Here is a 25,790-nt window from a genome sequence, read left to right on the forward strand (position 1 = left end):
AGGATCTTCTCCATCAACTTACCAATCATTGAAGTAAGACTCACTGGTCTATAATTTCCAGGGCTATCTCTACTCCTTTTCTTGAATAAAGGAACAACATCTGTGGCCCTCCAATCCTATGGAACCTCTCCTGTCCCCAGCAATCTCCTCCTTTGCCTCCCACAGTATCCTGGGGTACATCTCATCCAGTCCCGGTGACTTATCCAACTTGATGCTTTCCAAAAACTCCAGCACATCCTCTTTCTTGATGTCTATATGCTCAAGCTTTTCAGTCTGCAGTAAGTCATCCCTATAATCACCAAGGTCCTTTTCCATAGTGAATACTGAAGCAAATTATTCTTTACGCACCTCCACTACCTCCTCTGGTCCCATACACACTTTTCCACTGTCACACTTGATTGGTCCTATTCTCTCAAGTATTATCCTCTTGCTCTTCACATACTTGTAGAATGCCTTGGGGTTTTCCTTAATCCTGCACACCAAGCCCTTCTCTTGGCCCCTTCTGGTTCCCCTAATTTTTTTCTTAAGTTCCTTCCTGCTAGCCTCATAATTTTCTAGATCTCTATCATTACTCAGTTTTTTGAACCTTTCATAAGCTTTTCTTTTCTTCTGGACTGGATTTTCAACAGCCTTTGTACACCACGGTTCCTGTATCCTACCATCCTTTCCCTGTCTCATTGGAACGTACCTATGCAGAACGTCACACACATAATCTCTGAACATTTGTCACATTACTGCCATACATTTCCCTGAGAACATCTGCTCCCAATCTACGCTTCTAAGTTCCTGTCTAACAGCTTCATATTTCCCCTTCATCCAATTAAATGTTTTCCTGACTTGTCTGCTCCTGTCCCTCTCCAACTCTATGGTAAAGGAGATAAAATTGTGATCACTATCTCCATAATTCTCTCCCACTGAGAGACCTGACACCTGACCAGGTTCATTTCCCAATACCAGATCAAGTACAGCCTCTCCTCTTGTAGGGTTATCCACATATTGTGTCAGAAAACCTTCCTGAACACACCTAACAAACTCCACCCCAACTAAATCCCTTGCTCCAGGGAGATGCCAATCAATATTGAGGAAATTAAAATCTCCCGTTGAGTATATTTAAAGCAGAAGTTGATAAGAGTCTTGATTAATCAGGATGTGAAAGATTACGGGGAGAATGCTGGAGAATGGGATTAAGGGGATAATAAATCAGCCATGGTAGAATGGCAGGGCAGACTACCTCATGGTCTCATATTCACTTTTACATTTTTGTTTTTTCTGCAATATTAGAAAATCCAGTAGAACATAGAACATTATAACTCAGTATACGCTTTTTGGCCCACGATGTTGTGCCAGCCTTTTAAGATCTACCTTAAGATCAATCTAATCATTCCTTCTTACATAGCCCTCTATTTTGCTATCATCCATATGTCTTAAATGTCCCTTGTATGTCTGCTTTTACCACCATACAGGCTCTCCCCATGCTCTGTGTAAAGAGCTTACCTCTGTTTAAGCAGCAGCAACATTTGCATTTCTTTTAGCTCCAACCTCAATCAATGTTGCATAGGAGTTAGTGCAACGCTATTGCACCTCAGGCTGTCGGAGATCTGAGTTCAATTCCAATGTTATCTGTAAGGAGTCTGTACAACTTCCCCATAAATGCAGGGGTTTCCTCCCACATTCCAAAGATGTACCAGTTAGTAGGTTAATCAGTCATTGTAAATTGTCCTGTGATTAGGCTGGGGTTAATTAGGTGGGTTGCTGAGAGGTGCAGCTTGTTGGGTTGGAAGGGCCTGTTCCATACTGAAAATCTAAATAAATTAATATTTTTCTCTCTGTCTTCTTGCTGCCATTTACTGCTTTCCAATCTGCTGATTTAGTGTCCGCTTGCATTCCTTTCTCTTGTTTTCTGTGTCTGGTGTCCTGTGGCTCAGCACCATGCACTGTGGCATTGATCCAAATGCTGGTCTTCCATCGCTGCCCACATTCCTGTGCAGAAATGAAAAACGAGCTTACACTCAGCTTTTTCACCTCACTGCCCAGTGGCTAAAATAAACTGTGAGCACGAGACTGATTCCCCTTGAAGCAGATTTTTAAAAATCTCTAACAGGTCCCTGGCGGATATCAATATTGATTGGTGGTAAATAATCTGTTGGAGTTTGGGGGCATGCCAAGGACAAATTACTGTACACTATCTTTCCTCTCTAAGGACGTGTGTAGTTGTCAGAATTGCACATAAAAGCTTGACGGTTGCACATTCTAGTTTCAATGTCTATTGCTAGATACGCAGACTTATTATGCACACACACACACACACAGACACACACACAGACACACACACACACACACACAGACACACAGACACACACACAGACACACACACACACACACACACACAAACACACAGACACACACACACACACATACACAACACACACACACACAAACACACACACACACACACACACACACACACACACACACACACACACACACACACACACACACACACATACACACCATTACAACACAGTACAGGCCCTTTGGTCCACATTAATGATCTCATCCCTCCCTCCTGTATATCCCTCCATTCTTCTGCCTATTTAAGTCTCTTAAATGCCCCGATGTATCTGCCTCTACCAGCACCCCTGACAGGGTGTTCCACATACACATCACTCTCTGTGTAAAAAACTAAACTCTGACATTTCCCCTATGCCATCCCTTGAATTTTCTTCCAATCACCTTAAAATGATGCCCTGAGAAAAGTCCCTGGCTATCCACTCTACCCATACCTCTTATCAACTTGCACACCTCTATCAAATCACCTCTCATCCTCCTTCATACCAAAGAGAAGAGAAGAGAAAAGCTCTATTTCACTCAACCTATCCACCTATCCTCATCAGACATGCTCTCTAATCCAGGCAGCATCCTGGTAATCTCCTCTGCACCCTCTCTAATCCAGGCAGCATCCTGGTAATCCCGTCTGCACCCTCTCTAATCCAGGCAGCATCCTGGTGAATCTCCTCTGCACCCTCTCTAGTCCAGGCAGCATCCTGGTAATCTCCTCTGCACCCTCTCCAATCCAGGCAGCATCCTGGTGAATCTCCTCTGCACCCTCTCTAAAGCTTTCACATCCTTCCTATAATGAAGCAACCAGAATTGATCATAATACTCCAAGTGTGGTCTAACCAGTAACTAAACACAAACACATACGTACATTATAAGAATTAGGACCAGGAGTAGACCATCTGGTCTGTCGAGCCTTCTCTGCCATTCAATAAGATCATGGCTGATATGGCCATGGACTCATCACAACCTGCCTGCCTTTTCCCCATGATCTATCCAACCTCATCTTAAATATATTTACTGAGGTAGCCTCCACTGCTTCATGGGCAGAGAATTCCACAGATTCACCACTCTCTGGGAAAACAGATCCTCCTCATCTCCATCCCATGAATCTTGAGGCTTTGTCCCATAGTTCTAGACTCACCTACCAGTGGAAACAACTTTCCTGCCTCTATCCTATCTATCCCTTTCATAAAAAAAAGCATATTACATAAATATTTCACTCACTCCACACAGACACATAAAGATACATACATAAATACAGATACGTCTATATATCAACTTATCACAGCTTCCACACATATACATAACCATGCACACATATGCTCCCCCTGGACACACTAAAGAAAACAGACACACAGAACACAGAAGATATGTGCAGGTACAAACAGGAATTGCACACATGTCCCCCACACATCAAATAAAAATGTGGAATATAAATAAAAAATATAACAATGGGTGTCTACATATACAAGACACACCCACAGTTTTATCGTTACATAAAAATGTCATAATAATGGGTGTAGACATATACTAGACACACACATAACATAATTATATAACAATGCTATAATGATGGGAATACACACACACACACACACACACACACACACACACACACACACACACACACACACACACACACACACACACACACACACACACACACACACACACACACACACACACACTCACTCCTAATGTATGATTTTTTATATTTGGTTCAATTTTAGATTTAAATTTAGACTTAGTGATACAGAATGGTAGCAGGCTCTTCCGGCCCAACAAGCCTCAACCACCCATGTGACCAATTAACTAACTGGTACGTCTTTGGACTGTGGGAGGAAGCTGCAGCTCTTGGAGGGAACCCACGCAGTCATCGGGCGAGCAGATGAACTCTTTACAGATAGCGACAAGGCCGATGCCACCATAATAGTATTATGCTAACTGCGGCAGTATCATGTCACTTGATGTCTAAGATTGTTAAATAAAAATGATTGTGTTACAGTGGATCTCTTAATTGCATTCTTTATTCTTTTCTTATTTTTAATACATTTATACATCTGCATATCTTGGATCTATAGTCATTGTGTTTAGTGACTTTCTCACATCTGAATCCTAACCAGTAACAACACGCCTTCATATTCTTTCATTCTGCAAACTGAAATTCTGCCAACTTGCAATAGACCTGTTGGAATTATCAAAAAGCAAGTAGATCATTATAATAAGCAAGTGACTGGTGTCTGACCAGTCTGTTGGCTTTAAATACAAAACAAATTTCACTTTATGTTTCAACGTACATAAGAAATATAAACATGAATCTGAAATCTCCATGGGTGTGATGCCAGCTTGAACAGCCCACACAAAGTTATGCGGAGAATGTATTAACATTTTACACTTTGAAATGCTGGCCGATAATCCTAGGAAATTAAGCAAAACTGGTCTGTAGTTGAGTTTCCAGGTTTAAATCTGAAACTTTGCTGTTAGAAATCTGCGCAAGCATTTCCAGCCAATTAAGTTAATGGTTAAATGTCCTGTGTAAGACTCATCTGAATTTCTAGTCATCCATGTTGCTAGTTATCAGTTCCCATGCTGGAAATACAGTATACACATCGTGGCCACTTTCTCAAGTACAGGAGGTATGGTCACTGAGTGTATTTCTGTATTTTCATGGGCTGCTGTAGCCCATCCTCTTCAAGCTTTGACATGTTGTGCATTCAAAGTTATTCTTCTGCACACCACCATTGTAACATGTGGTTATTTGAGTTCTTGTCATCATCGTGTCTGTTTGAACCAGTCCAGCCATTCTCCTCTGACCTCCCTCATGAACAATATATTTTCACTTATAGAGCTGCTGCTCACTGGATGTTTTTTGTTGTTTTTCGCACCATTCTCTGTAAACACTAGAGAATGTTGTGTGTGAAAATCCCAGGAGATCTACATTTTCTGAGATACTCAAGCCACCCTGTCTGCCACCAACAATCATTCCACTGTCAAATTCACTTAGATTACATTTCTTCCCCATGCTAATGTTCCCCATAAGATTAGATTAGATATTAGTATTAAGAAGCAGGTGTACCTAATACGGTGGCCACTGAAGGTCTAATTGGGGAATTAAATCTTACCTTTGGTTGCATAAACCACCCAGATAATGAGCCTTTCATTGGATCCCTGGAGACTAATTGAAACAAGTTTTTTAGTGATCTGTTAAAGGATGGTGAATGTTTGATCCTAGACCGCCACAATATGAGTCAGAATGCAATCATGTAATTTGTACATTTCGGGGACGGAAAACATGAATAGGGTAACGTTTTCTTGAGCGTTTATGCTTCTTCCTTTAGGGATATGCCAGTTTGGGAAATGGAGTGCTTTATTTTCTGTGTCTATCCAACTAATTTCACAAAATAGATTGTCACTAAGGCTTGTCTTTAGGGTTCAAAGAAATCCACATCACTCACCACAACTCCGAACTGATTCCACAACTTACAGTCTCACTTTCAAGGGTTTCCAGTACACGTTCTCAATAGAAACATAGAAAACCTACAGCACAATACAGGCCCTTTCAGCCCACAAAGTTCTGCCAAACATGTCCCTACCTTAGAAATTACTAGGCTTACCCATAGCCCTCTATTTTTTTAAGCTGCATGTACCTATCCAAAAGTCTCTTAGAAGACCCTATCATATCCGCCTCCACCACCGTTGCCAGCAGCCCATTCCACACACTCACCACTCTCTGAGTAAAAAACTTACCCCTGACATCTCCTCTGTACCTACTTCCCAGCACCTTAAACCTGTGTCCTCTTGTGGCAAACCATTTCAGCTCTGGGAAAAACCCTCTGACTATCCATAAGATCAATGCCTCTCATCATCTTGTACACCTCTATCATGTCGCCTCTCATCCTCCTTCGCTCCAAGGAGAAAAGGCCGAGTTCACTCAACCTATTTTCATAAGGCATGCTCCCCTATCCAGGCAACATCCTTGTAAATCTCCTCTGCACCCTTTCTATGGTTTCCACATCCTTCCTGTAGTGAAGCGACCAGAACTGAGCACAGTACTCCAAGTGGGGTCTGACAGGGTCCTAAATAACTTCAACATTACCTCTCGGCTCTTGAACTCAATCCCGTGGTTGATGAAGACCAATACACCGTATGCCTTCTTAACCACCCAGTCAACCTGCGCAGCAGCTTTGAGTGTCCAATTGACTCGGACCCCAAGATCCCTCAGATCCTCCACACTGCAAAGAGTCTTACCATTAATACTATATTCTGCCATCATATTTGATGTACCAAAAATAAACCACTTCATACTTATCTGGGTTGAACTCCATCTGCCACTTCTCAGCCCAGTTTTGCATCCTATTAATGTCCTGTTTTAACCTCTGACAGCCCTCCACACTATCCACAACACCTTCAACCTTCGTGTCATCAGCAAACTTACTAACCCATCCCTCCACTTCCTTATCCAGGTCATTTATAAAAATCACCAAGAGTAAGGGTCCCAGAACAGATTTCTGAGGCACACCGCTGGTCACTGACTTCCATGCAGAATATGACCCATCTACAACCGCTCTTTGCCTTCTGTGGGCAAGCCAGTTCTGGATCCACAAAGCAAGGTCCCCTTGGATCCCATGCATCATTACTTTCTCAATAAGCCTTGCGTGGGGTACCTTATCAAATGCCTTGCTGAAATCCATATACACTATATCTACTGCTCTTCCTTCATCAATGTGTTTAGTCACATCCTCAAAAAATTCAATCAGGCTCGTAAGGCAGGACCTGCCCGTGACAAAGCCATGCGTACTACTCATAATCATATTATACCTCACCAAATGTTCATGAATCCTGCCTCTCAGGATCTTCTCCATTAACTTACCAACCACTGAAGTAAGACTCACTGGTCTATCATTTTCTGGGCTACCTCTACTCCCTTTCTTGAATAAAGGAACAACATGCGCAACCCTCCAATCCTCCGGAACCTCTTCCATCCCCATTCATGATGCAAAGATCTTCGCCATAGGCTCAGCAATCTCCTCCTTCGCTTCCCACAGTAGCCTGGGGTACATTCCGTCTGGTCCCAGCAACTTATCCAACTTGATGCTTCCAAAAGCTCCAGCACATCCTCTTTCTTAATATCTACATGCTCAGGCTTTTCAGTCTGCTGCAAGTCATCACTACAATCGCTAAGATCCTTTTCTATAGTGGATACTGAACCAAAGAATTCATTAAGTACCTCTGCTTTTCCCTTCGGTTCCATACACATTTTCCCACTGTCACACTTGATAGATCCTATTCTTTCATGTCTTATCCTTTTGCTCTTCACATACTTGTAGAATGCCTTGGGATTTTCCTGAATCCTTCCCGCCAGGGCCTTCTCATGGCCCCTTCTGGCTCTCCTAATTTCATTCTTAAACTCCTTCCTAGTAGATTATAATCTTCTAGATCTCTAACGTTACCTAGTTCTCTGAACCTTTTGTAAGCTTTTCTTTTCTTCCTGATTAGATTTATTACAGCCTTTGTACACCACAGTTCCTGTACCCTACCATAACTTCCCTGTCTCATTGGAACATAACTATACAGAACTCCACACAAATATCCCCTGAATATTTGCCACATGTCTTCCATACTTTTCCCTGAGTACATCTGTTTCCAATTTAAGCCCCCAGTTTCCTGCCTGATAACCTCATAATTCCCCTTACTCCAATTAAATGCTTTTCTAACTTGTCTATTCAATCTTTCCAATGCTATTGTAAAGGAGATAGAATTATGATCATTATTTTCAAGATGCTCTCCCACTGAGAGATCTGACACCTGACCAGGTTCATTTCCCAATACCAAATCAAGTACAGCCTCTCCTCTTGTAGGCTTATCTACATATTGTGTTAAGAAACCTTCCTGAACACACCGAACAAACTCCATCCCATTTAAATCCCTTGCTCTAGGGAGATGTCAATTAATAGTTGGAAAATTAAAATCTCCCATCACAACAACCCTGTTATTATTACACCTTTCCAGGATCTGTTTCCCTATCTGCTCCCGATATCCCTGTTACTATTGGGCAGCCTATAAAAAACACCCAGTAAAGTTATTGACCACTTCCTGTTCCTAATCTCCACCCACAGAGACTCCGTAGACAATCCGTCTATGGCGTCCACCTTTACTGCAGCTATGAAACTATCTCTGATCAAAAGTGCCACACCCCCACCTCTATTGCCTCCCTCCCTGTCCTTTCTGAAACATCTAAAACCTGGCACTTGAAGTAACCAATCCTGTCCCTGAGCCATCCACGTCTCTGTAATGGCCACCATGTCATATCTCCAAGTACTGATCCATGCTCTAAGTTCATCCACTTTGTTGACAACACTCCTTGCATTAAAATAGACACATCTCAAGCCTTTGGTCTGAGCACGTCCCTTCTCTCTCACCTGCCTATCCTCCCTCTCACACTGTCTTCAAGCTTTCTCTATTTGTGAGCTAACCTCTTCTTCCCCATTCCCTTCAGTTTGGTTCCCACCCCCCAACAATTCTAGTTTAAACTCTCCCCAGCAGCCTTTGCACCCTCCCCTCCAGGATATTGGTCCCCCTGGGATTCAAGTGCAACCAGTCCTTTTTGTACAGGTCACACCTGCCCAGAAATCTGAATCCCTGCCCCCTGCTCCAATCCCTCAGCCACGCCTTTATCCTCCACCTCATTCTATTCCTATTCTCACTGTCACGTGGCACAGGCAGTAATCTCAAGATTACGACCTTTGTGGTCCTGTTTCTCAACTTCCTTCCTAACTCCCTGTAGTCCGTTTTCAGGACCTCCTCCCTTTTCCTTCCTATGTTGTTGATACCAATATGTACCATGGCCTCTGGCTGTTCTCCGTCCCACCACAGGATATCTTGGACGCGATCCAAAACATCCCGGATCCTGGCACCTGGGAGGCAAACTACCATCCAAGTTTCTTTCCTGTATCCACAGAATCACCTGTCTGACCCCCTAACTATAGAGCCCCCTATCACTACTGCCTTCCTCTACCCTTCCCTACCCTCTGTGCCAGAGGCATGGCTACTGCCACTTTCCCCAGGTAGGCTGTCCCCCCCAACAGTACTCAAACAGTAGTACTCATTATCAAGGGGTACAGCCACAGGGGTACTGTCTAGTACCTGACTCTTCCCCTTCCCCCTCCTGACTGTGACCTACTTGTCTGTCTCCCGTGTCCCTGATGTGACCACCTGCCAGTAACTCCTCTCTATCACCTCCTCACTCTCCCTGACCAGACGAAGGTCATCGAGCTGCATCCCCAGTTCCCTAACTCGGTCCCTCAGGAGCTGCAGCTCGACACACCTGGTGCAGATATGGCCGTCCGGGAGGCTGAGAGACTTCAGGACCTCCCACATCTGACACCGAGCACAGAAATCTGGCCTCACACACATACTTCCTACCTCACCTCGTCCCATTACCACCTAAGCCCATTGAGCCAAAGCCCTACTCTGCTCTGCTGCCTCTCTGCTCCACTCTGCAGCCCGCTCCGACGCTGCCCGCTGGATTCGGCGGTCTTCTTTTTAAACCTTTCGCGTTCTACTGGCTGACACCACACGCCTGTGCAGTCTCGCCTCTCTTTAACCCGAGTAGTAAAACTCCCTTTGCTCCAAAAAATCAGCAGTTCACTCACAGACTTCTTGCTCCGAAAAAATAAATATTATTTATTTTTTTATTTGCATAATTTATCTTCTGAACTGAACTGATAATGTTCAGTAACTTTTTCAATTCAGCTGCCAAAGTTGAAACATACCCTTCTTCGTTTACGAAACCTAATGTGTTCTGTAATCCACAATGGTTTTGGCTCGAAATGTTCCTGCATTACATTTACATAATCAGCAAATCTCATTTTGCTGGTCTGTTTGGAGTATTTAAACTACTGAGCAAACTGTATACTTTTCCACCTATTGCATTCAGTAACTCTGCCACTCACTTTTCATTGGCTAATTCATTTGATTCAAGATATTGTTCGATTCATTCAGTACACATATACACTTATCTGTAGTGCAATTGAGCATGTCTATCTTTCCAACCAGACCAGCCATATCTGGTTTTTTATTTATGATTATTATCACCTGGTATTCAGTTTATGAACTGTGGCCATGTCCATTGCTTATTAGCTTAGTCTGTTTACTGCCTCTTTTAAACTCGCCCATCTCCCCCTCCAAAGAAACACATGCTGCACTTCTTTTTAATCGACCATCTCTCCCCTCCCTTTCAAAGAAAAAAATCTGCTGCACTTCACAAGCAGGTGAATGTCTTGGGTTTGTTTTAAAACTTACTCATTGCTGCTATTGTGTTTTCTAGCTCTAGAAACTTATGGAAAGGAAACACGGGAGATGGGATGACTTGGGAGTGCTTACTTTTATTTTAAGTAAGGTGCTTACTTATGACATGGCAGCGTGATGTCAAATGCCATTCACGCACTTATGTAAACAACTAATGCATAATTGAACAATATATTTACAATATTTCTCAAATATTAGTGAAATATTAGATACATGAGCTCTAGTTGTAGTCTCACCCAACCTCAGTGGAAAAAAGCCTGCTTACATATACCCAACTATATCCCTCATAACTTTGTATACCTCTGTCTAATCTCCTCTCAATCTTCTGTGTTCTAATGAATAAAATTCTAACCTATTCAATCTTTCCTATGACTCAGGTGCTCAAATACCAGCAACATCCTCGGAAAATTTCTCTGAACCTTTCCCAATCTTCTTTACATCTTTCCTTTAAGTAGGTGACCAAAACTGCGCACAACACTCCAAATCAGAGCGGCACAGACTGTATCATTTTCCCAGCGCAAAAGTGTCTAGTATCAGAGGACAGGCAATGAAGGTGAAAGGCAGTAATTTCAAAGGAGATATAAGGGTCAGAGAGTGCTGGATGCCTGGAATGCTCTGGTAGAGGCTGATACGTTAGGGACAATGAAGAGATGTTTAGACAGACACTTGAATGTGAGGAAAAGGAAGGATGTGGACATTGAGTAGGCAGAAGGGATTGGATTAGTTGGCCAATTGGGTCAGCACAGCATGGTGGACTGAATGGCCTGTTCCTGTGCTGTACTGTATTTTAGAAACATAGAAAACCTACAGCACAATACAGGCCCTTCAGTCCACAAAGCTGTGCCGAACATGTCCCTACCTTAGAAATTACCTAGGGTTACCCACAGCCCTCTATTTTTCTAAGCTCCATGTACCTATCCAAAAGTCTCTTAAAATACCCTATCGTATCTGCCTCCACCACTGTCGCCGGCAGCCCATTCCACTCACTCACCACTCTCTGTGTAAAAAACGTACCCCTGACATCTCCTCTGTACCTACTCCCCAGCACCTTAAAACTGTGCCCTCTCGTGTTAGCCATTTCAGCCCTGGGAAAAAACCTCTGATTATCCACATCATCAATGCCTCTCATCACCTTATACACTTCTATCAGATCACCTCTCATCCTCCATCACTCCAAGGAGAAAAGGCCGAGTTCACTCAACCTATTCTCATAAGGCATGCTCCCCAATCCAGGCAACATCCTTGCAAATCCCCTCTGCACCCTTTCTATAATTTCCACATCCTTCCTGTAGTGAGGCGACCAGAATTGTGCACACACCAGGCACTCCATAATTTGTCCATGTTTTTATATAAATGGTAGTGGCATGAAAACAGTACAAGTTCAGCTTTAAGTTGTGGTGTTTAATGAAGTATTCATTGAATAAAATGGATCAGAAGTTCTACCATTGCTTAGTATGAAGATCCTGTCAATTCAGTTTTTAGAAGTTTAGATAGAAGTTCAGTCACTTTCAGACAGATACAAACCTCCGCGATATAATTCTGGGGCCAGACATCACACTTTTTATTCTTTTTAAACGCATTAAAAATACCAGGCTCAAATGTGCAATTTGGCCATGTGGTTCCAATACTTTATCATAGTTATGCATGGGGGTCATTTTGAAAGACCTCAGACCTCAGCGGGATTCTATACATAATGAGCAGTTTATCGCAAAATCACGGGCATTTTGCTCACAATTTTTCGTTTGCAGACTTTAATAGTAAAGCCCTCCCACGGATTGTGAGGCCCTGCTGTGATACAAAGTCTCTGCAAATTACAACACAGTCATTTGCATTAGTATTAACTAATTTGTACCTTATAAACATTCTATAACGCACCTGTCCCCTCTCTAGCCTTTGATCTTTTTATATAATTAGTGAAATTGCCACAACTCTGTTCTGCTAGACACCAAAAGCTATGAAATCTTATTAAAACCACATTAACAAAAGCTTAATTTGGCATACATTAGCAACTTCCATCCAGATTACTGCTTTCAATATATCTAAGGCATCCCACATCACTTCACTTCATTGGGAAGTAATCAGACATACATAGGCATTGAGTCAACAAGTACCGGTAGTTTGTAAATTTCCTCACTATAAAAGCTGATCTGAGATAAGGATACTCCCTTAGTGAGTGAGTTCTGAAAGCTTGAAGATTTAGGAAAGAAATTGCAACATTTTGAACACACAGAAAAAGCTGGAGGAACTCTGTTGGTTAGGCAGCATCAATGGAAGGGAATAATGAAGCAATATTTTGGGCTGAGACCCTTCGTCAGGACTCGATGAAGGATCTCGGCCTGAAATATCACTTTACTGCTCTCCATAGGTGCAGCCTGACCTGCAGAGTTTTGAAATTTGGTGGCTGAGGTGTATTATATATATTTTCGAGACACAGTGTGGAAGAGGCCCTTTTGGTTCAATGAGGTGCACCACGAACAACCCACCTAATCACAGGACAATTTACAATGACCAATTAACCTACTAACAGGTGTGTCTTTGGAAAGTGGGAGGAAACCGGAGCACCCGGAGAAAACCCAGGTAGTCAAGGAGAGACCGTATAAACTCCTTACAGATGCACTGGAATTAAACTCCAAACTCCCACATCCCAAGCTGTAACAGTATCGTGCTAACCATTCCACCGTGACTGTGGTGTCCCTGTAGAACACAGTTCCAACAGTCCTTGCTGTAAAGTACAGATAGAGTTGATTTTAACTGCGGTCCATTACACATATTTTCTAAAGAAAATGTTCTCTCCATTTATATTAAAGCCTTCACTGAATTATATTCATATTTAATATTAATTAAATATAAAATCATTAAAAATTTACAGGATACTGAATACAAATTCTAATCACAATAACTACTATTAAAGCCTGACTTGTTTGTGGCTAAAATTACCCAGGTAGTTCTTTTATACCACAAATCATCAATTGCTGCTGGTCTAATATGATTTAAACCTATTTAAATATCAGTGTTAAAGCAACACACACAAAATGCAGCAGGACCTCAGCAGGTCAGGCAGCATCAATGAAGAGGAATAAACAGTCGATGTTCTGGGACGAGATCCATCATCAGGACTAGAAAGGAAGGAGGGAAGATGACAGTATAAAAAGGTATAGGGGAGGGGAAAGAGGCTAGCTGGCAGGTGATAGGTGAAAACAAGTGAGGGAGGATAAAGTGAAGAAAAAAATATCAAGTCAAGTCACTTTTTATTGTCATTTTGACCATAACTGCTGGTACAGTACATAGTAAAAATGAGACAACGTTTTTCAGGACCATGGTGCTACATGAAACAGTACAAAAACTACACTGAACTACGTGAAAACAACACAGAAAAAAGCTACACTAGACTACAGACCTACCCAGGACTGCATAAAGTGCACAAAACAGTGCAGGCATTACAATAAATAATAAACAAGACAATAGGCACAGTAGAGGGCAGTAAGTTGGTGTCGGTCCAGGCTCTGGGTATTGAGGAGTCTGATGGCTTGGGGGAAAAAACTGTTTCATAGTCTAGTTGTGAGAGCTCGAATGCTTCGGTGCTTTTTCCCAGACGGCAGGAGGGTGAAAAGTTTGTATGAGGGGTGCGTGGGGTCCTTCATAATGCTGTTTGCTTTGCGGATGCAGTGTGTGGTGTAAATGTCCGTGATGGCGGGAAGAGAGACCCCGATGATCTTCTCAGCTGACCTCACTGTCCGCTGCAAGGTCTTGCGATCTGAGATGGTGCAATTTCCGAACCAGGCAGTGATGCAGCTGCTCAGGATGCTCTCAATACAACCCCTGTAGAACATGATGAGGATGGGGTTGGGAGATGGACTTTCCTCAGCCTTCGCAGAAAGTAGAGATGCTGCTGGGCTTTCTTTGCGATGGAGCTGGTGGTGAGGGACCAGGTGAGATTCTCCGCCAGGTGAACACCAAGAAATTTGGTGCTCTTAACAATCTCTACTGAGGAGGCATCGATGTTCAGCGGAGAGTGGTCGCTCCGCGCCCTCCTGAAGTCAACAACCATCTCTTTTGCTTTGTTCACGTCCAGAAACAGGTTGTTGGCTCTGCACCAGTCCGTTAGCCGCTGCACCTCCTCTCTGTAAACTGACTCGTTGTTCTTGCTGATGAGACCCACCACGGTCGTGTCATCGGCGAACTTGATGATGTGGTTTATATTTAAATATAAAATATCTTTTATATTTAAGTCTTCACTGTAAATGAGAGTATTGATTAAATATGGTTCCTTAAAATTGATAAACTCCCACTATGTATTAAATGCTCCCAACGGTGTGCAACTCAAATAGCCTTTGACAACCAAGTCCATCTCTTGGCCTTCATGTGTGGCTTAGCTGCTAGCCCTGGTGGAACCATTTCTACTGAAAGGAGAAGGGGCAAAGGAGGGTTGCTGACACCTTAAAACCAGTCGCTTCAAGCAGATGGGGCTCATCAGCCGTGGTTGGCAGCTGATTTAGGAAAAGGAAAGCTCTGATCTCAAACCTCCTCTGCTTTGTGGCCGTACCCACTCATGGGGAAGGCTTTGGGAGTAAACGCTGAGGAAATATCCAGAGCTGGTGTCCGTCAGGCAGTCTTATGTTGAGTTGAACGCTGACTGGCAACTCCTATGACACTGCTAGTGCCAGGCTGTATTGGTCTCTGCCTTTCTTTTGGATTCATCAGCGGCGTGGAGAAGGGGAGCCTGCAACATGGGCAATGCCCTGGCTTGTGGACAGCTGGGAGGCAACATTCGTGGTTGGCCCTGACCAAAGGAGGGCCTCAAGACAAATTAAATGTTAAACCATCAGAAGCTGGCAGATAGTGGGGGAAAGATGGGTGGGCGGGATAATTTTCATTTCCTGTGTTGCAGCAAAATAAATTATATATAAAAAACAACTGCAGCCATGAGAAACGTAAAAGACCGGCTGGCGAAGTGAGAAGCCGGGAGGTGATAGGTGGGAGAGGTAAAGGGCTGAAGAAGCAGGAATCTGGTCAGAGAGGAGAGTGGACCAGGGGAGAAAGGAAAGGAGGAGGGGAACTGGGGGAGACAATGGAAGTAAAAAGAAAGGAATATTTTAAAATATTGTTGAAATCGATGTAAAATATTGAAATATCAATTTTAAAAAGCTATCCCATTAAATCTATACAGCAAAAACATCTTTTAGCTTTTCCATAATTAGCACCAATTTGCATCTATGTATTTGCACTAATTCTCACTTCATTCACCTCATGCTAGTTCAATACTAAAAGTGCAGGAATCATGTTGTAATTCTATTCCCCAAAAATATCAGCAGTACCCCTCGTATATTCAGGAATATCAAGTTAAATCTCTGCATCTGTAACTGCAAAATGGAAGGTAAGCTGATCAGCCGCGAAACAGCAGCACGTTAATTGTATGAGTGATGGATCAATGTGACTTTGAACTGCCTTCTGGACAATATTCAGGTTTGCATGTTTTTATAATTGCCTGAAACGTGAACAGAAGAGCCTTGTTTCACACAAAACTCTACATTGAATATTCTGTTCTCAAATACCAGTTACTTTGGCCACAGAGCAATAAGAGCTTACCAATTTGCAGCAAGTTACAGCCAGCCAGGCGTTTTATACGGAAATTACCTTTCAGCATTTAGATCACAATGGTTTTTCATATAAATTGCCATATTTATATCTGGACTTTTGTCAATAATCTAAAGCTTCAAAATTGTGTGTTCTCTCCCTTGTCTTAAATCTATTTTACTTATGTGTGATAGGACATTTTTATATCGGTTACAGACATTCTTGTACAAACTAAGACCATGGCCGAGGGAGTGAAAATGCTTTATGTTCAGCAGATGTTGTAATACATCTTTGATGTCCAGGAGAATTGCCCACTGCTTTGAAGACATATTGGCAAGGATTTCCTCCATACTTCCTTGGTTCTGATACTATATACATGCAAATCTTTTCTCCTCTTTTTAGTGCATGAAGTGAAATTGCAAAGTTATCCTTAAAGAAGCACATGTGGTTCCATAACAAATGCCAATTAATTCCTTCTGGATCTGTTTCCTATCAGATTTAGTGAACTATATTTACTTTAATAATCAAGTGTCGAATGCAAAAGGACAAACAAGGCAGAAAATAGTGTTAAATGATTGGGGAGAAAAAGATAGGGCACAGCTGGATTGTACAGGGAAAGGCTGAAGAGGTTAAAGCCATAGAGTCATAGAACACTACAGCACAGAACCATCTAGTACCCAGCCATTAATCTGTTGTCCTGTTGACCTGTACCTGGAGCACAGCCCTCCATACGCCTCCCATCCATGTATCTATCCAAACTTCTCCTACATGTTGAAACTGACCCCACATCCACTACTTGCACTGGCCGCTCGTTCCACACCGTCACCACCCTCTGAGTGAAGAAGCTCCCCCTCATATTCCCATTAAAAATTTCACCTTTCTCCCTAACTCATGTAATGGGCAGGGCAGAAGGCTACCATGGCTTGCAGAGGGATCTGCATCAGCTGAAAAAATGGGCTGAAAAATGGCAGATGGAATTTAATGAGGACACGTGTGATATTTTGCACTCCGAACAGGGTAATCCTTACACAGTGTATGGTAGAGCACTAAGGAGTGTGGTAGAACAAAGGGGTCTGGGCATTCAGGTTCATAATTCATTGAAAGTGGTGCCACAGGGAGATAGGGACGTAAAGAAAGCTTTTGACATATTGGCCTTCATAAATCAATCTATTGAGTACATGAAATGGAATGTTATATTGATGTTGTATAGGATGTTGGTGAGGCCTAATTTGGAGTATTGTGCACATTTCTGGCCCCCTACATACAGGAAAGGTGTAAATAAGATTGAAAGAGTTCAGTGAAAATTTTCAAGGATATTGTCAGGTCTGGAGGATCTGGGTTATAAAGAAAGATTGAATAGGTTAGGCCTTTAGAACGTAGAAGACCGAGAGCAGACTTGATAGAGGTATACAAAATTATGAGGGGTATAGATAGGGTAAATGTAAGCAAGCTTAATGGTTCAGCATTGACTGAATGGTCAAAGGGTCTGTTTCCGTGCTGTAGTGTTCTATGACTCTATGACTCACAGCATCAACTCATGTACGTATCCAGTTATTTAAAGTGGCTACTGAAGAAAATAGTGTCTGCTACCTTTTTGAGTCTTTTAACTAAGTTGCTAGTGTAAACTCAAAGCAAGTTAGTTCAAAGGCCTTGCTGGTGTCTTTGTGAATGATCTCAGGACGGTGATGTAGCGTCTGGGAACCCAGAGATTCCATTTAATTTCCCAGCAGAATCTTGCTTTCCCCTTAATTTTTCTCTTTCATTTATCTACATATTCCTTCCTAATATCTGATAATTTCTTCCCACCTTTTCACTCAGTCCGCACCTCTGATTTGATTTTCTTTTTGAATACAGTTATTATTTTACAATTTTTAAGTGACTGTCTCTGCATTACAAATAAAATGATATCTCATTTATTTGTGGTGGTGTAGTGGCAAGCATAATGTTATTACTGTGCCAGCATCCCAGGTTCCATTCCCACTGCTTCCTGCAAGGAATTTGTGCACTCTCCCTGTGACCATGTGGGTTTCCTCCAGGTGCTCTGGTTTCCTCTCACAATCCAAAGACGTATGGGTTAGGTTAATTGGTCACATTGGTATAACCAGGCAGTGGGTTGGATGGGCCTGTTACCGTGCTGTATCTCTAAATAAATAAAATGAAATAAAAATTTACATGCTGCAAATCAGAGTTTTCAGAATATTGCACTTTATTACAGAAGATTTTTTAGGCAGCTTTATAATAGTTAGTCATAAAGTTTGAAACATGTCTGAAAAGTTACAGTTTGACTCTTAGGTTAAAACTATCAGATTTGCTGTCTTTCAGTATAACCGAGGACAATATGGGACACCCAAAAGATTTGACCTCAATGTTATGCCTGTCTGGAAGAGAAATATCACTGGGAGAGGAACTGTCGTTTCAATTATTGATGATGGTGAGTCACTTTTTTTTTGGTGAGAAGAATTTTTGAAATGTGAGGCAGAAATTTTGAGAGACAGGAATCTGTCTGTCTTGGTCATAATTTTATCATCTTCTTGAAAGTCTTGTTGTGCCACGTACAGCAAATCAACAACAGCCAGTCTAGAACACTTTTGCATGGTTATGAGAATGAGTTCTCACAGACGTCGGCAGTGGAGTGCGATGCCCATTGCAACTGCAAAACTCGTGAGCATTTTCCAATTGCATACAAGTGCTGTCATGACTGTTACTATGGAGTAGTTTGCCAGAAAAAGTGTACCATGAGTAACCATAGCCGTTTTCCAGCAAGAGCCGTGGTTAAAATGTGGCCTGTTCTGGCAATAATAACACTGAGAGATAAAAATCTAAATACTTGACACAATTATCATTTATTATGCATAATTGGTTGCTTTGGTGCTTTTATCCCCTATTAGGATTCCCATATTCTTCAGATATATGCATGTCTGCTGCAGTAACTCAAAGACCAGTGGAATAATTTCTTTACGTTACACTTAACGCTGCAAATGATTTTGGCAGTCTCTGCATCTGAGCTAGCCTTTGAACTAAGAAACATGGGCCCCTTCATTCATATGTAACAGTATTATTAATTTCAGTCTATGGAAAGATTCTAGAGAGCTGACAGTACACAGGATGCAATAGGTGGGAGCCAATAGGCTAAAGCTGACAGTGAGCTATTTGGGGGAAAGGAGAATGCTGCCGCTTCACATGTATCTGAGTTGCATTTTACAAATATTGTTTGCAGTTGGAACATTTCATATTTTAATTTGTCAGAGTGGCATTTGCATCTTTGGTGACTTCCCTGTACAGGTATATCTGGAAAAGGTCAAAGGCCACAACTGGCTGAAGATCTGTAATATTGTAAGTACCGGTAGTATATCATGGGTTAGAAGTTCAAGAGTTTTACAATCCAGAATGGCCCACAAAGACCAGAGTGAAAAATTGTTGGACAATACCATTTGCTCATCAACAGTTGTCGTCATCATCACCATCATCATCATCATCATTATTATGTGCCGTGGTGTGATGTGATCCTGGTCTCCATGACCATGATCATTCTTGCCAAATTTTTCTACAGAAGTGGTTTGCCATTGCCTTCTTCTGGACAGTGTCTTTACAAGACAGGTGACCCCAGCCATTATCACTACTCTTCAGAGACCACCTGGCATCAGCGGTCCATTCACCAGCTGCTCATACAACCATCCACAACCTGCTCCCATGGCTTCACGTGACCCTGATCGGGGGAGTGGGAGTAACTGGGTGTTACGCATTGCCCAGGGTGACCTGCAGCAGAAGGAAGGAGCACTTACCCCTCCTGCTTGGTTGTTTGTACCACTTCTGTAAAAGCATTTGCCAAGATCAATCATGGTCTTCCAAATACCATGTTCACCCACGTCATACAAGACAGCCTCTAATGATGATAATGATTTTCGACATACCTTGTACAGAATTTATACTAAACAACTGAACCAGAGGGTCATCTTTGCCTTGCTGTGCTGTGAGGTGGACAATATTGCTTTGAACTATCGTGTACAACTATCTTGTTAATTATTTGTATCTTATTCAATAGTCTACATATTGTTAATCTTTTTTAAACTCTACACCCAATATGATATCAATGTTGCAAAAATGAACGCCATACTCAAACATAAGTTCCTGAAATAGTATGACCTTTTGTGTATAAATAATCTGGTGCAGTGGGGGTGAGTCTTGTCCATTAAAGAATTCAAAATATTTTGGGCAGACATCTATGACACACCCACATGCTTAGTTGGTTATGAAAGTTATAAAAACCTGGTGAAGCGTTTTACATAAATCTGATAATCACTATTACTGCAAAAATATTGAAAATTATTATATAACCCAGGCAACCTGTTCATATTCTATACCTTCACAATATGGTCCGGGTCAATTTTGACCCTGCCCAAGAATCCCCTCATGACAAGTGTCTATACCAAATTTTGAAACACAGATCTATTTAGAATGTATAAATAGTCTATCTGACATTAATAAATGGGTGATTAATCCTTAATTAATGTTTCTGAGATCTAAAATCCATTTCAATAGATACGGGTCAAATTTGACCCAGAACAGCCACAATGTACAAAAATTTGTAGCACCTGTACAAAAGTATAACATTTTTAAATATTTTCATTTTTGCACATTTTGGGTCACTTTAGGAAAAGTCATCAAACTTCAGCTAAAAAAATGGCATTTAGGGTGTTTTTACTGTTGTGAAATGTCAAAATGGGTCAAAGTTGATCTGAATAGTATGTAAGGGATTATATTCAAAGCTCCTGCCCTCCGCATGTGGCTTAGTGGAATGGCAGAACCATTTCTACTGACTGGAGAAGGGGCAAGATGGGTTAGTGGTGCCTTAAACCAGTCACCTCAGGCAGGTGAGGCTCACCAGCCATGGCTGGCAGCTCTCTGGGAGAGGGAAAGGTCTGATCTCAGTCCTCCACTACTTCGTGGCTATATCCACTCATGGAAAAGGCTTCAGGAGTGAACCCCGAGGGGAAGATATGTAGCTGGAATCCTGAAGACAGTCCGTATCTAATCCAATGCTGACTTTCAACTCCTGCCACACTGCTGGTACGAGACTGTCCTGGTCTCTGCCATTCCTTTGGATTCATCAGCTGCGTGAAGAAGCGGAGCCTGCTTGCTTTCCAAGCTTGTGTATGACAGGTAGGATGCAACATCCATAGTTGACACTGACCAACAGAGGCCTAATGAACATTCAAAGTGTGAAGATGTATAGAGAAAGTAGCCCTTCAGCGGATCTAACCAAAAACAGTCCCGCCAGGTTCCAGCAATTGCCTTTACCAATAAGTGTGGTGGATTTCGTAAGAGGTTGTTTTGCTAGGGAAGCTCACAAGCTGCGTGCACACACTGTCTGTTTCCATGTCTGGTGGCTCTTACATAGGGAAATGCTAATGATTTTGCATTGATATTGTAGAATTTTTCTGCAAAATCAGGGTGAATTTATATTTGAATAACTGATTGCATGGATTATACACATTTATTTAATGTTCAACGGAAGGACTTCTTGGCATTGGACATATGTGTTTGAGAAAAGTCACTATGTCAATAGATTGCTCTCATGTGTTTCTTGCTGATTACAGGTCACAGGAATGCTCTGGAAAAATAAGAAAAAGAAACCCCAGCTGTTACTGCTAATAAACTTGTTTTAAAAATATGGCTCAAAATTGAGGTCTTTTTGTCTTGTAAATTCCAGGTTTGCCTCCTGTCATTCTGTTTTCATCCCATGAGTTGGTTTAGATTTTTGTTTGATTAAACTGACATGTTAATTTCATTGAAATTTAAATATTCAAGCTTTTGAGTGCAAGATGAGTGATTCCTTCATTCTTCGAACTCTGTAGATATATGTTTTCCCAGAAGAAAAGAACAAATAACATCATGTCTTTAACTTACTGGTGAATTTTGAAACTATGCATTTTGTTTTAAATGTTTCTAAGAAGTAGCGTTTTTCAAATGTCAATATACTTCAGCTCCTGAAAGGTTTGGCCAGCTGAACTAAAGAAACCAAAGACATTCTTCCTTCTGCTCACTGTCCAAACTAATGCTGTGTGACTGGCAACCGAAGGTCAGTCTTCAGCCCTGGCTGATGTTGAAAGACCCCAGGCTGTGTCACTGCTGGTGTGTCCCTATGCATCCTAGGATGTACCTCAGCACTAGGGTGGGCTACACTGTTCATGGTGTATGTTAATAGTCTCATTAAATATACAACAGCAATATCTTCTACTGAAATTGCTCCTCAAATCCAGCAACATGTCCCAGGAACTGAACTAGAGATACAACGAGAAAAAACAGACATTTTCATGAAGATGTTGGTCATGAGCTGAATCAATGCAGGGATTATTGCTTGTAATATATATAAATAATTCTGATGTGAATGTAGGTGGTATGATTAGAAGCAGTTTTTAAATTGCCATACTGCATCGTTCTGGTGCAGAGCATTTTGTATGTTAGCACTTCCTGTCTACAAATGGGGCATATCAGTGGCGTCAACAGACCTTTATCAAGAGGGATTTCTCACAGGTCGGGGGCGGTTATTTAAAAAGGGAGCTTCGAGAGCATTTCTCCATTGTACGTGGCCTACCAGCGGCTACAACTGGAGCATGGGTCGTGAGTTAAATAGCAGGGAAGGTTCAGGCGTAAAAGAGAGACACTGCTGAGCAGAGCGGTCGGTCATCGACGGAGTGCTCTGGGGCAGATTGATGGGGCTTTGGTTCATTTGGGCTTCAACGATAACAGGTTGAGGCGATGTATGTTACCTGTGAGGAATAGAAACAGGGACTATGTCCATGAGGCCGGTGTTCTGTCCTGGGTGTCACACATGGGAAGTCCGGGAGACTCCCAGCCTCCTGGACAGTCACGTCTGTGCCAGGTGCGTCGAGCTGCAGCTCCTTAGGGACCGTGTTAGGGAACTGGAGATGCAGCTTGATAACCTTCGTCTGGTCAGGAAGAGTGAGAAGATGATACAGAGGAGCTATAGGCAGGTAGACACATCGGGGATTCGGGAGACAGGTAAGTGGGTAACAGTCAGGACAGGGAAGGGCAAGAGTCAGATATTAGAGAGTACCCCTGTGGCTGTACCCCTTGACAATAAGTACTCCTGTCTGAGTACTGTTGGGCGGGACAGCCTACCTGGGGGAAGCGACAGTGGCCGTGTCTCTGGCACAGAGTCTGGCCCTGTGGCTCAGAAGGGGAGGGAAGAGAAGAGAAGGCAGTAGTGATAGGGGACTCTATAGTCAGGTGTTCAGACAGGCGATTCTGTGGATGCAGGAAAGAAATGCAGATGGTGCCAGGTGCCAAGGTCTGGGATGATTTTGATCGCATCCACAAAATCCTGAAGTGGAAAGGAGGACAGCCAGAGGTCATGGTACACATTGGTACCAATGATATGGGTAGGAAAAGGGAAGAGGTCCTGAAAACAGACTACAGTGGAGTTAGGAAGGAAGTTGAGAAGCAAGACTTCAAAGGTAGTAATCTCGGGATTACTGCCTGTGCCACGCGACAGTGAGAATAGGAATAGAATGAGGTGGAGGATAAATGCATGGCTGAGGGATTGGAGCAAGGGGCAGGGATTCAGATTTCTGGATCATTGGGACCTCTTTTGGGGCAGGTGTGACCTGTACAAAAAGGACGGGTTGCACTTGAATCCCAGGGAGACCAATATCCTGGTGGGGAGGTTTGCTAAGACTACTGGGGAGTTTAAACTAGAATTGCTGGGGAATGGGAACCAAACTGAAGAGACTGGGGAAGAGGAGGTTAGCTCACAAATAGAGAAAGATTGCAGATAGTGCGAGAGGGAGGATAGGCAGGTGATAGAGAAGGGACGTGCTCAGACTGAAGGCTTGAGATGTGTCTATTTCAATGCAAGGAGTGTTGTGAACAAAGTAGATGAGCTTAAAGCATGGATCAGTACTTGGAGATATGATGTTGTGGCCTTTACAGAGACTTGACTGGGTTCAGGAACAGGAATGGTTACTTTGAGTGCCAGGTTTTAGTTGTTTCAGAAAGGACAGGGAGGGAGGCAAAAGAGATGGGGGTATGGCACTGTTGATCAGAGAGAGTGTCACGGCTGCAGAAAAGGAGGAAGTAATGGAGGGATTGTCTATGGAGTCTCTGTGGGTGGAAGTTAGGAACAGGAAGGGATCAATAAATCTAATGGGTGTTTTTTATAGACCTCCTGATAGTAATAGGGACATCGAGGAGCAGATAGGGAGACAGATTCTGGAAAAGTGTAATAATAACAGGGTTGTCATGGTGGGAGATTTTAATTTCCCAAATATTGATTAGCAGCTCCCTAGAGTTCAGGGGTGGAGTTTTTGAGGTGTGTTCATGAAGGTTTCCTGACACAATATGTAGCTAAGCCTACAAGAGGAGATGCCGTACTTGATCTGGTATTGGGAAGTGAACCTGGTCAGGTGTCAGGTCTCTCAGTGGGAGAGAATTTTGGAGATAGTGATCATAATTCTATCTCTTTTACCATGTCATTGGAGAGGGATAGAAACAGGCAAGTTTGGAAAGCGTTTAATTGGAGTAAAGGGAAATATGAAGCTATCAGGCAGGAACATAGAACATAGAATAGTACAGCACATTACAGGCCCTTCAGCCCACAATGTTGTGCCGACCCTCAAGCCCCGCCTCCCATATAACCCCCCACCTTAAATTCCTCCATATACCTGTCTAGTAGTCTCTTAAACTTCACTAGTGTATCTGCCTCCACCATTAACTCAGGCAGTGCATTCCACGCACCAACCACTCTCTGAGTGAAAAACCATCCTCTAATATCCCCCTTGAACTTCCCTCCCCTTACCTTAAAGCCATGTCCTCTTGTACTGAGCAGTGGTGCCCTGGGGAAGATGCGCTGGCTGTCCACTCTGTCTATTCCTCTTAATATCTTGTACGCCTCTATCATGTCTCCTCTCATCCTCCTTCTCTCCAAAGAGTAAAGCCTTCCAAAAAGTTCTCATCAAAAAGTAAAGAACTTGGAAGCATAAATTGGGAACAGATGTTCTCAGGGAAATACATGGCAGAAATGTGGCAAATGTTCAGGGGATATTTGTGTGGCATTCTGCATATGTATGTTGCAATGACTAGGGAAAGGATGGTAGGATACAGGAACTGTGGTGTACAAAGGCTGTTGAAAATCTAGTCAAGAAGAAAATTAAAGCTTACCAAAAGATCCACAACTCTTCTGGGTGAAAAAGTTTTTCCTGAACTCCGTTCTAAATGGCCTACCCCTTATTCTTAAACTGCGGCCTCTGGTTCTGGACTCCCCCGACATCGGGAACATGTTTCCTGCCTCTAGCATGTCCAATCCCTTAATTCTGGGAAAAGGCTCCAAAGCATTTGGGCTCTCACGACCAGACTATGTAACAGTTTCTTCCCCCAAGCTCTCAGACTCCATATAATACCCAAAGCCTGGACTGACACCTTGCCCTACTGTCCTGTTTATTATTTATTGTAATGCCTGCACTGTTTTTGTGCACTTTATGCAGTCCTGTGTAGCTTTCTCTGTGTTGTTTTTTTTTATTACGTAGTTCAGTCTAGTTTTTGTACTGTGT

General features: G+C 42.5%; 1 protein-coding gene across 1 annotated transcript in view; it reads left to right on the plus strand.

Annotated features, from left to right (window-relative positions):
* Positions 1-25,790, plus strand: part of LOC140733768 (PC3-like endoprotease variant B) — a 2,072,848-nt gene that overhangs the window by 748,603 nt on the left and 1,298,455 nt on the right. The window contains 1 exon segment of the mRNA XM_073057521.1: positions 18,544-18,652. Coding sequence (XP_072913622.1) covers positions 18,544-18,652 — 109 coding nt within the window.

Source organism: Hemitrygon akajei, chromosome 9 (genome assembly GCF_048418815.1).
Source record: "Hemitrygon akajei chromosome 9, sHemAka1.3, whole genome shotgun sequence".
Taxonomy (NCBI): Eukaryota; Metazoa; Chordata; class Chondrichthyes; order Myliobatiformes; family Dasyatidae; genus Hemitrygon; species Hemitrygon akajei.